The sequence below is a fragment of the Ixodes scapularis genome, unplaced genomic scaffold (genome assembly GCF_016920785.2).
Source record: "Ixodes scapularis isolate PalLabHiFi unplaced genomic scaffold, ASM1692078v2 PGA_scaffold9__187_contigs__length_104089568, whole genome shotgun sequence".
NCBI classification, from domain to species: domain Eukaryota; kingdom Metazoa; phylum Arthropoda; class Arachnida; order Ixodida; family Ixodidae; genus Ixodes; species Ixodes scapularis.
The window spans coordinates 61,358,712-61,371,447 of NW_024609884.1; the positions used below are offsets into that span (position 1 = coordinate 61,358,712).

Here is a 12,736-nt window from a genome sequence, read left to right on the forward strand (position 1 = left end):
CAGTTAAAGCACTATTTTAGCAGGCCTCAGCCGCCCAGTGATGTATAATGTGCCAAAAGCTCCTTTGTATATGTTTATTATTGTTTGCAAGGACTGTAAGCTTCTGCGCTGTTTTAGTGGATCAATGCTGAGACCCGAAAGAGGTTTCTCAGCTACCATTCGAGGCAAATAAGGGTTCCTCAAGATCCAAACGTTTGAAAACCCCTGGGTGAGTGCAGTGTGCCACTGGGGATGGAGAGGGTCTGTTGCACTTTGAACCTGCGTCTTTGCGTGCACGGCAGGGCTGCACCCTTTTGACGTCCTCCGTGTGGATTCTCTGCAGACCCGACCTTGAGATCGTCGGTCAGCTGAGAGATGCGATTGTGGACGAGGTGAGGAGGGCGGAGAGCCTGCTTGCCTCGCACCAGATGGTGGCCCTGGTTTCCTTGCCCCGCCAAGAGTGCATCGACTACCACCTGCTCAAGGGAAAGGTGAGATCGGAGATTCTAAAAGGGGCCATGTAAAGATTAGCGGAGGGGCCTTCAAGTTTGTTGTAAGGTCTCATTATTTTTTTCTCCGGAACGTGACCGGGTAGTAGCATGCGAGGCATTTTAAACGATGCTGGGCTTCATTGGGAAGAAGAGAAAGAGACGCGGCAATGTTGACAGGGTTATTGAACGCTTGTGGCGCTGCCTGGTCCGACCAGCGTGTCGGACACTAGGAATGGCGATGTTCACCTTCGGATACTTGTGTGTTACGTTAAGTTTACTGCCCCTGCGTAGGATGATGCCTTCCGACGTTCCTCAGCTCAGTGAAACTTGCGGAGGAGACGTCTTGGCGTGAAAACTGTTTGTTTGTGGATTTGACAGTTCAAAGATGGCCGAACATTGTGCAGAAGTGATTGGTCACACACCAGCAAATCCGACAGCATGATTACACTAATGGAACAAGTGGTTATGGGGTACCAGTGGTTGACAGTGAAAGGGATTGCCTCTGCAGTTGACATTTCCGTAGGGTCCGTTCCAAAGGGCGCAACTGTGAAGGCTGCATTCTGCAGAGACATTATGGAAGACAAAAATTTCTTCCTGCGTTGGAAAGAAAAACGACCGGAAAGGGTCACAACCGTGGTTTTTCATCACAGTAGTGCTTAAAATCATTGGGCTGCGCTTTTTCGAAATTTTCTGCAACGAAAAAACTTTGAACCCGTTTCTCCCACTCCCTACTCCAATAACCTTGCACTTAGCGATTTTTTGCATTTTCCTATCATGAAGGACACTCTCCGATCTCTCTGATCATTCTCAGTGTGCTCTGCCATTGCGTTGGCAATATCTCAGGGATCTCAACAGAACCTCCCCCCCCCCAAAAAAAAAAGAAGAAACAAAAAAACCCCATGGTGTTTTACGTTGCCAAGCTGCCAACTGTCTTATCGACACACCAGAGATTTTCTAGAGGAGGAACCTTGTGGTCTCTGCTTTTTGTAAGCTCGTAGTTTTACTGTCGTTAGCTTTTATTTGCATAGTATTACGACTACTTTTGCTCCTTGCCCTGTCGCACAATTCACTTTAACAGGCACGAAAAAATGCCATTTCATGCGGCAGTTCTTACTTTCCTGATGATTTTTATAGCAGTATTATAAGGAAATACTTATATTTTAAAGGTATTTTTGACAGCTAGAAACCCGAGATCATAACTTATAACTTAAGCAATCGCTCCTGCTGAGCGAAAGTTTGTGCAGCCGAAGCGCCTCCTTGAGCAAGGAGCTCGCGCTTGTAGCCTAGTAGTGGTATTGTCGTTTCGGTTTATATACATGAGAAAGAGAAGCAAATATTTAGACAGTTCAATACTCAGTTCAAAAGAAAACAGAATAGTGCAAAATGTGCGAACACGTTAAATGAGCAGAGCTCCTTTTCGAGCGGAAATTATTCAACGATGTGAAACTATAATTTATGACGCTTGTAGCGCTCGAGGCTTTGGAACAGGGCCTCGCAGTTACGAGATGCTTGCGGGCTGCGTTAGCTTAGCCACGGGTTCCTATCACAGTGATGTGATTGCTGCGCCAATTGCGCCAAACTGCGCCAAGGGGCTAACCTTGCTACATCCTGCTACATTTTGCCACAATATAGATAATCTGCGCCAAACCTGCGCCAAAAGACCGGTCGCCTTTCAAAACCGACACTAAACTGAGTACCGAAATTGACCATGCGTGTGTTATGTGGCGCAAGCGGCTGCCCGACACAAAGTACCCTGCATCAATTGTCCATCCAGTCTTGCATGGTTTTCCCGCCTTCTTGCGTTTCACGCTCTCGTCGTCTCGTGGGTCTCGTCTCGCATATTAAAAAAAAAAAAAATATATATATATACAGGGTGTCACAAAAGAACATTTATACGGTCTTTTTTACCGCAAAAATAAACTAGGCATCGCCGAACGTTCATTCTCCGCCCGAAGGTAGAGCTAGAGGTCACAACCAGATGCCAAAGTTTCAGCCCGATTCGATAACTTAATCAAAAGTTATAAGTGATTTTCTGAAAATTTCAATGGGAAAATGGAGCCCATTTTCTTCCTGTTTTCGGTTTCTGGTTTCATAGAGCCCCATGTGTTTGAAAAGTCCGTCGGCCGCCATTTTCCCATTGAAATTTTCAGAAAATCACTTATAACTTTTGATTAAGTTATCAAATCGGGCTGAAACTTTGGCATCTGGTTGTGACCTCTAGCTCTACCTTTTGGCGGAGAATGAGCGTTCGGCGATGCCTAGTTTATTTTTGTGGTAAAAAAGACCGCGTAAATTTTCTTTTGTGACACCTTGTATATATATATTTGGGACGATAGACGCGGGTGTGCGGACGCTTGGACGCTATCGTGCCGGGTACCAGCCATTTCGTCATGCTGTGAAACGAAGCCACATTTTTACGCTGCGGGAGTTACTTTGCGAGCTGAAGCACTCGCTCCTGAAAGCAACAGGAGATTCTTTTACCGTTCCTGCTTCTGCACCCGAAGGCACAGCAGCCAGGCATGTTGGAACTGCAAAATATGCAACATTTACAATTCCCAAGAAAGATGTATGTTACAACACTAAGCGGCTGCGAAGAAGCGACCTGGAGTGTTGCAGCAGAAGCTGGCTAGATCCAAAATTGTGGATCATTGTGGCGATTTGAGACAATGATGGTGATAGTGACGGCACACATATCACGTGACTTTTGCCGTCAAATGGTCCCGCAGCAAATCAAAGCATACTCAACTAGAGTGAGTCTGTTGGCTAAGCACTAAAGAAAGAGAAATCGGTACTCTAACACAGTGTACAGTGTAGACCGCATATAACGTATGTCGCGGGAGTCGCAAAACTCCGCACTATAAGCGGTACCGCGCTATAACCAAAACATCAATTTTTCAGGCCAAAATACATGCCATGAGACAACTTACCTTTTTAAAAGAATTTATTTTATGTTAGATGAAAAATAAAGCTTAGTTTGAGGAAAGTCTTTATTTCACCAGACTAGTACACTTTTCTCTCAAGTGTGTTACACATTTTGAAAGAAATGAGCAACTTTTGCCTGGTGCAGCCTTTTCACGGCGTTGCGGGTTGCGGACGTACGTTGCGAGCATTCAGGATTGCTAACCCTAATCACTTTTATCCGGCGATGAAAACGCGTGAAAATTCGCATCCTTTATACGGTACGTGCCAGTAATACCTTCAACTTGAGCACAGGCATGAAATGCTCCAAATAAGAAATCCGGGCGATGTTCGAAAACACAAATGCTCTGAAAGCACCACTGTAGTCGAAGTAAACAAACACGACGACACGGGCGTTTCTGCCGTCTTGAGAGTGCCGCCAGAACATCGCCGCACGAGTAGGTGGATCTTTCCTTCTAGTACGTGCTCGGTTATCATAGCGACACACAACGAAAATTCACAGTCAAGGATAGCGCCTTTACGCGGACCGATGAGCTTCCACCACGCCATAGTTCACTTTAACGCCGTCTACGTCGACGATCACAACCGACGCCATGTTCGCGGATAGAAGCAGCCGGCCCGCGACCGGCATGCAACGCGCGAACGCTTCTCCTCGACCTGCGATTGGTCTGTCGTTGCGGTTGTTTGTTTCCAACGCAGCGGAGGGATGCACGCATGTGAACGACATGTGCATGCGTCCCTCCGTCGCTATGGCAACTGAAGCCTCTCTCTTCGCTTCTCCCCGCTTCTTCGAGCAACCTCCTTGCCCCGCGAGTGCCGCTTGCGGCCATTGCGGCTCGCGCCGTTATCTAGTGTCGCACAGGGAAGCGTGCTCGCTGCGCCGCTCAGTCGGCGCGCTGTTCCAAAAACCGCACTATAACCGGCATTTCCCTTCGCGTGCCTGCATTTTAAGCGGTATGTAAATACCTGGAGTTCTATGGGAGGCGAACCGGTGGTTTAAAAAAGCCGCGTTATACCCGGTCCTGCACTATAAGTGGTTATATTGTAAGTGGTCTATACTGTATTCAGTAACACTAGTTGTGCCCCAGGAGGTGTACGAACAGAGAATGCACCCATTGTGTCACCCATTTGAAAGTGTGTTTTCTCTATCTAATCTACCTATCTGCGAGCAGGCAGATCTCTCCCTGCCATGCTTTCTGAGTTCCTGCACTGTCAGAAAATGTAGCAGCTATGGCACTTTCTTCTGCAGAGAAGAGAAAAAGGGAAGTTTTGCCATGTGCATTGCACACTGCCTTACCCTCGCTCTCTCACCCCAGATGGCCGAGCTCTTGGATTTGCAGAGGGAGCTGTGCTCTCAGATTGAGGAGATTCTACTATTAGGTAAGGCACCTCTCACCTCTTAGTTGAGCGCTAGACGTCGTATCCACTGGGATTTGTCTAAGCAAGGCCCGAAAGGAGACTGGGTCTCCACGAATAGCCGAATATTGCTGTAGAAATGCTTCGCTTTCATCTCTTGGTCCTCTGCCTCCTCAATGAGAAGGGCTCTGCTGTGGTGTGCCAGACTGCTGTTTGCCTAGTGCACGCCAAGATGGTCTATGCTTGTGCACCTGTGCATTTCTCGCACGGAAGTGGAGCATACGGACCAGTTTTTTTTCTCAAGGTCTAGATGTTTTGGGTGTCCTTATACTTTTCAGTTCAGGCTCTATTCAGTATACCAGGGGTGCTTGCACAGGAGGCTACAGTTAAAATTTTGTTTTGCGAAACTCAATTTTATGAGCAAATTCTAGTGCCCCCACAAAGGTCCAAGGGGCTCAGTGCTTTTATAAACTTGAAATGAGAAAAAAAAATTTGACCATCAAACCAATCTAGCAAAAACATCTCCCTCCCCCCCCCCCCCTCCCACCCCCCACCCCCCCCCCCCCCAAAAAAAAAAAAAAAAAGAAGAGGAAAAGGAGGTTATTGGAATGGAAATGCATTTTATTTTTAATGCCTCGCAGTTTGTTGCTGGCCAAGTTTTGCTTTTTCGTAAGGACAAACCCTGCACTCCAGGCTGAGTTCATTACACTAGATAAGGGGTGGCCAAGCCGTGGCTCGCAAGCATCATGCAGCTCTTGTGGGGCTGAAGTGTGGTTCGTGGCTCCCTGGTAAACCTAACCACCCCCCAAACAAACAAACACAGACAGACACAAGTAAATAGATAAACACATTCAATAATTAATTAAGGCAGCTTGCATTTTGTCAGCTTTAAGCCATCACTTACACATTGTACGAGGTCCTTGTTTTCCAAATGGAAACTCACAATAAGGAAACGTAGTGAGCAATTGCTTCCTGACTTCCTGAGTGGAATTCGATGTGGCCACCAACTGAGCAGGAAAAATAAAGGCGGAAACAGTGACACCCCCCCTTATTCCCCCACCCTTTTATTGCGGCTCTTCACGTAAAATGGTTCCATTTTATGGCTCTTTGAATATGTCCGCCTGGCCACCCTTGCGCTAGATAGTGCTAACGGACAGTTGTTTCATTGGTTTTATGTTGCATGCGACAGATGGCACAGATGGCGGCACTAGGCCTCGCATTAGGTCTAGCGAGCGAGCGATGTGATGAGTGCAATATCTGAAGTTAGTGCTGACCTCCTGTAGTCTGCTCCGGATTGCGGTGAAATAAAACCCCTCTGGAGAAAGAGAAGTGCTTACTCTCGAAGAAAATGCTGAAATATTTCTTGGTTGCACTACCAGACATGCAAAAGGCATGCACCTTTTGCATGTCTCGTGAGTTATGACTATGAGAACTTCAAGGTGAGTCCCGGCTGGCTCTTGGAGTTTTCTCACGAAGGGACACAGACAATGGCCTTAGAAAAATGTGTAAGCTCTCTAGGAAAAGGCAGATAAATTTTCGTGCCCTTCTTTCACGCACTAGGGGTGCGGACCACCTTCACAAACTGATTTCATGTGCGTGTAAATCACTTTTTTTGGTGTGCGGCACTGCGGTAGTGCAGTAGCTCTCTGAGAACTTAGACTTTTCAACTTGAAATTTATTGCAACTAATGCACAGAATTTTTTTTTTTTTTTTTTGTTTAATGAAACTTTTTATGTAACTAAATATTTTGCGGCTCCCCTCAACTTCTTTAGATCGAGTCTTAACTGCATTATTTTTTATTTCCCAGAAAGACTTGAGTGGCGATAGGGTTTGGGGAGGGGGGGGGCGGGAGGGGTGCAGGCCTGTGGTAAAGCCTTTTATCTGTGCCAGCCACTTTTTTGTGCATTTCTGTTTTGTCAGCAAACATCATAGTTGAAAACCTGGCTGAAATGTGTCCTTTTTAATGATACAGTAGAACCTAACTAAAATATTTTAGGTTAATATGTTTCCTGTCACATTCAAGAATGTTGGTCCCATTGAACGCCCACAGCGATATCAAATTTAATCAATTCAAATATATTTGACAGCTATTTTTGCAAGATATCGAGAATGCAGGTAAAAGAAGTCTGAGGACACCTAAGCACTTCTTACGAGTGCGAAAGAATGCCGCCTGCGACGATTGCCTCCGCCTCGCGTTGGTGAAGGGCCTTGTCCTCTTGCCACGTGAGACGCTTCGAATCGCAATCCGCTCGCGCCTGACACTTTCGAAAGGCTTTGTTCTGTCTCCTAGAGCGTTGCGCTGCTGCTCGTTCCGCCCGCCGTGTATTCGGAGACTTGACAACGATGGTGCATTTCGCTGCCTGCCTCCTCGCTTGTTGTGCTGCGTTATTCCGTCCCTTAGTTTGTCTGCGGTGTACGTATTTACCCGAATCTAACGCTCACCTTTTTTTTGGGGAAATAGGTCCAAAAATAGCATGCGCGCTAGAATCGAGTGCGACCCAAAACTGCGCTACCATATCACCATCGACATTTCAGAATGGCCGCTCCATTACGCGCTGAGAAGCTAAGAGGCTTAAAGCGTAGCCAGCTCGTGTGTTTCTTGCATTCATATCAGAATGGAAGTTCCCACTGCAAAGACACGCCGCGCTTACTATGATGCTGGATTCAAAAGAAAAGTAATATTGTGCGCGGAGAGTGATGAAAATCGGGCCGCATCACGTGCGTTTAGTGTTCCAGAAACTTGCGTCGCTGCAGGACTTCGCCGGATGGGCGAAAGATGCGTGGTGCACAATGCCGTCTGCCATGGTCATCAAGGCCTTCAAGAAGTGCGGAATTTCTAACGCTATGGACGGCACCGAAGATGAAATGCTTTAAGGGGGGACGCTACCTTGAATTGCACCTTTTTTTCCAAAAAATGCATATTCAGAACTGCAAATTTTTGGCATGTATGGATAGCAAGGAACACTCTCACAAAGTCTTGTCAATGTGCACTGACAAACCATGTAAAAAATAATTATTCTTTATATGTTGGTGAGGTGTGCTGCACTGCGTAGCACTCGTCATCCACAAGTGAAAATAGCTGAAAGCAGTGTCAGTATATCAGAAGAAGTTTGAGAAAGACATCACCTACACAGCTGGAAAGAATTTCTAACATTTAAGACGCAAAAATAGATTTTTAAAACATCATCATGAAACTTCAAGTCCATTTATCTCAGCTTCACTTTGTGTCAAATATCAGTTCAAGGAAGCTATCATTTCATAATCAAATTATGCGTGCAGATATATTTTGGTTTTTCTATATTGAAAATTTCTGGAGAACACGACTGTGAACTTACTTTCTGCATTTTTATGCTCTTTTGTTATGAAAAGTTTATATTTCTTTTAAATCAAACGCACAAAAAAAAAAAAAGCTTTTTTCCATATTTTTTTTTTGTGAATAAGTTTTATAATTTTTGAAATTTCTTTTCATAGTCGTCTGAAGCAAGTATTCTGCTGTATGTTCCAGTAAAAAAACTGGCCATTTTCATTACCCTTTCTAAACGATAGCTTTCCTCAGCAGATACATTTTTTTATTATGAACTTTTATGTAACTCGTCGTGGGATAAATTTATAGGGTTGAAAATATCCACAGCTTCCTTGTCCAGTGCTATGAGTACACCCTGCAAATTTCATGCAAATAAGACAAACGGTTCAAACGTTAGCCTTCCGGTGTAGTGTTTCCCCTTAAGGTGCTGACAGCGTTAAGGAGTCGTCCGACAACGATGACGAGTGATGCATACCGCCCTACGGGCACTGCACCAGACCGTCGTCGTAATGACGACCTTGCCGGCGAGAGACAGCACCGTTCATTTCATCGCAAGATTGAAGCATTTGGAATAAACCTTCGTTGTTCCAAGTGAGAAAAAGTTTCATTTCTGTATCCAACCTACAAAATCTGGTGCGCATAGCAATCGAGGTCATAGCGTTTTCTTTTTTTATTTCGGACCTCGAAAAATGGGTGTGCGTTACAATCGACGGCGCGTTGGATTCGAGTAAATACGGTACTTCCAAGGACGGGCAGGTTTTGCTACTGTCGAGGTTGCGGCCGCCGATGATGTAGATGCTTGAGGCGTCCATGTTCGTTGCCGTTGAGAGGAGCAGAAGCGGCCGAGCACGCTCCACCGTGTTCCTTTTATTGGTGCGCTGCCGGCGTGGGGCCCGCAGTGCCATGGGGCGGCATTCCTTGAAACTATGACGCGCGCCAGTCAATGGGAGCCTTGTGCCTATCCATCCAATCGCTGCCGCAGGCTACAGGCTTCGCTTCATGGGACAGGGGAACTGAAGCGCCATTTGGTGCGCGGCTTCAAAAGCTGGTAACGCCAGTTCACTTCATGAGACAGTTAATGCTTTTGCATTAAAACCTACAGAATGCCTGTGCCCCCCCACCCAAATCATAATTAGCACATATAGTTCATGAAATAGTTAAACGACAAAAGTTTGGAATAGCACTGGTTATATTTACATAGCAAACACGAAACAAAATATATGCATTAGGGTTATTTCATCTCAAATTGTAGAAACAAAAAAAAAACAAAAAAAATAATAATTTTTATTTTTGAAAAAAAAAAAAATGTTTTGGCACATTTCTGAAACGAAAGAGGGCACAATTTTCCGTTTTTAAGTTTGAAGTTATAGATTAGTGAAGTGGCAGGGGGAAAACTGACTAACTTCTTGCCTACCGGCAGTCTTGGGGCAGTAACTAGTTACTAGTAACGCGTTACCGGTAACTAGTTACTTTTTCCGGTAACTTTTACCTGTAACGCGTTACTCTTTAATCCTGGTAACTTGTAACTGTAGCACTGTTACTTTTTTTTTTATTGGGTAACTGTAACTGTTTAGGCTGTTACAGTTACTTTTTCTACTATATAAATTAGAACCCACTGCCCAGGACATTGTGAAATTGCCATCTTGAAGCATTTTTCTCAAAACTCCTCGCTGACAAAAAAAAAAAAAAGAAAAACAGAAGCGTGGCCACGCATTAAACAAACAAAAAATGGTCAGGTTTAGCCCACGACCGAGAATGGACGAGAGAGGAGTCAGCACGAAACCGGGAGATAAAGGAAGCGGCGCCCGCGGTTGTAGAGGCGGCAAACAATGTCTGTTTCACCGACTTTGGCTCACTCTTCTCTTGTGGGACCATATGTGGGTGTCGATGGTCCTGCGATGTCTCCGAGTGTTCCGTCTGGACTGTGTCTGGGATATGTTCGTGCTGTCGTTTTTACACCCAGCCGTTCGCCGTTTCCTATCCCTATTAGTTTTCAAGGCAGCCGTCCCCATAGTGTGCAGAAAGCCGGTGCTTGTATTCTCTTCGGAGCCGCTCGAGTAAACATGACTTCTACAGTTGGCGTTTCGGACACAAACGCCGCGGTGGTCGTCGTACACTCGTAGAACACCGGAAGCTAATTGTCTCCTTTCCCCCTTTATTCTTCCGAAGCTGTTTGACCTGCTATGTTTAGGCCTGCTTCCGACCAAGTATATCCCATAAGGTAATTATGTGACATTCTCTGTCCTCATTCGTTTCGGAGTGACAAATAAACCAAAACGTTCAGTGACGCGGGCCGATGACAATTTTGAAAAACGGTTGATTCTAAGTTATAACAATTATTGCAAATAAATTTTGCACACCAAAAAGATGAAACGGCGAATGACGCAAACAAGAAACACCCTTCGGGTTACAATTTTCTAATTTCTCAGTTAACCTTTCTTCTCACTATAGTGTAATAAATAGAATAATATTGTTTTAGTTTGTGCTTTTTTGTGTCCAATTTTTTTACCGTAACGCGAAAGTAACGGCGTTACTGTGTTTGCAGTAACTGTAACTGTAACACTTTACTTTTTGAAACCGGTAACTGTAACTGTAACAGAGTTACTTTTTCCTCTTAGGTAACTGTAACTGTAACACTGTTACTTTTTACTAGTAACGTGCCCATGACTGCCTACCGGGAATCATGTGTTTGACCTTCTTCCGTTTCCTCTCTCCTGTAACTGCACTCAAACTTTTTTTGGGGCAATCTAAAAATGGGGTGGTTGTACTTAATGACCAAATTTACTTTTTTCATATTTTGAATTTTTTGTAAGACAATGTCGAATTGTGTCTCTGACAATCTTCGGCAATATTTGGCAAACTTTAATGAACTTCGAACTTTAATATGCTTTATTCATATAGGCATCACACAAAAGCTGGGAATTCATTTTTTTACTGATTAAACATTTGACATTGTATCTTAAATTGCAGTGTTGCATACATTTAATAAACTACTGTTTCGAAAACCTTGAAACTTCAAAACCAATTTTTTTTCAAAAACCCAATTTTTTTTTTATTCACAGCAAGGTATTGTAATGGTTTATAAGAAAATAATAATCAGAGATGTAATATTTCGACTCAGATACGACTGCAATACCTTGCTGTAAAGAAGAAATTAAGAAAATAAAAAATGGGATTTTTAGAAGCTTCATTGTGAACTTGCAAGGTTTTCAAAACAGTGGTTTGTAAAACCCGCTCCCTCCGCAATCGTTGACTTTTTGAGGATTAGTATTGGCAAAGGTCGCAGCGAGTGAGCAGTACAGACAAAAGACAGTTCGCCACGGGACTGAGGCCAAGTGTAGCTGTGGAGAGGACCGATTTTGTTGACCTACGTGTACTCCCAATGGTACAACACTGTAGTTTCTGTAACCATTGTGCGCGGCTACAGATCGGCAAATAATGCGTTTGTTCCTTTACGATTATGCAGCGGAATCTCAGCATTTCGAGGTAAGGTGGCGTGTTTTCTCTCACTTGTGCCTAGATAAACAGTATTAATAGTACAGGCTGCAAATTCCACGTTAAAATCGTGGCCCCTTTAATGGGTGTAGACGCTTTGCAGCAGCTTCTCATGGGCGCCGCCACAACCGACCCTCAGTTTTAGTTTGCTCTTATTGCGATTACTTCACATCATCATTACCATTGCAGGCCAGGTTATTGCCACGTTTGATTCTACTGTGTCCTTCTCCCGAGCTTTGGCCTTTGTGGAGCTCGTCAACACCAGTTTCAGTGGCTCGGTATCTGGGTGAGAGAAGAGAAGGTCAGCAATGGCGGCTCTAATCTGGTGCATGTGTGAAGCGTCTATACTCTGCGTGACATAGCTGTTGAGTGACGTGTGAATGATGTGACAACAGGCTTCCTTGCCCACTGCAGGAGTGGACAATGGTGGCCAAGACGATGGGATGTCCCTCGATGCCGCCGCTCCCTGAGTGGCCAACGGGCGTTGGTGGCCGTTTCTGTTTCACAGGTGGTTTTGCCGTACCGAAGCAGCTCAAAGTGTTTGTCTTGGCCTAGTCAATCTGGAAGACTTTCCAATTCCTGTTTGTTGGGAAAGCATATATTTTTCTACTTTTCCAAGTTTGATGCATCCTGTAAGTTTTGGGCTAGTCAGTAGTGTGTGCTTGTGGCACCAACCCCAGCATTACAGTGTGCCCAGGAAGAGTGCTGCAAAGGGAAAGCATGGGACCAGCGGAATGGATCAGTATTGTCGTTGGCCGGAGAAACATGTTTTGTTTTCCTCTGCGCATATTTATGCTTCAGATATTTATGCCTGTTGCTAATGCAGGGCAATGAAGGCTCTGAGCGGTAATTCGACTGCAGTTTGTTTCTGTAGGGGTCTCAAAGTTTGTGGAGCTGCCCGCTGTTGTAATATATGGCTCTTAATTCTGCAGTGTTACAAGTTGTGGCAAAGGGTTTAATAAAACGTTGACTTGCACAGAGTCGTGTTGCTATTTTTTGCCTAATTTTGAAATAGGTACTGTGTGGGCAGAACCTCCACTTTGCTGACCTCGCTTTTCTGTCTAAATAATTTTACGGTAAAGAATGCCTAAACCAACAGTTCTTAGAAGGGGTCTGCAGACCCTTTGAGGTCGCGAAGCCTTAGACCAGCGGTTTGAAACACATTTGAGTGTAAGGGCCAGATAGACCACCC

The 12,736-nt window shown here is 44.8% G+C and overlaps 1 protein-coding gene across 4 annotated transcripts in view; it reads left to right on the top strand.

Annotated features, from left to right (window-relative positions):
• Positions 1-12,524, top strand: part of LOC8038471 — a 69,692-nt gene extending 57,168 nt beyond the window's left edge. For 3 of the 4 annotated variants that reach the window (XM_029982262.4, XM_040500797.2, XM_040500796.2), the window contains 4 exons: positions 323-470; positions 4,706-4,769; positions 11,734-11,845; positions 11,959-12,227. In XM_029982262.4, coding sequence (XP_029838122.1) covers positions 323-470; positions 4,706-4,769; positions 11,734-11,834 — 313 coding nt within the window. In that variant the 3' untranslated portion in view covers positions 11,835-11,845; positions 11,959-12,227. Of the gene's footprint in view, positions 1-322; positions 471-4,705; positions 4,770-11,733; positions 11,846-11,958 lie in introns of all 4 variants that reach the window. The other variant, XM_029982322.3, reaches the window with a different exon arrangement.
• Positions 12,525-12,736: the final 212 nt, after the last annotated feature.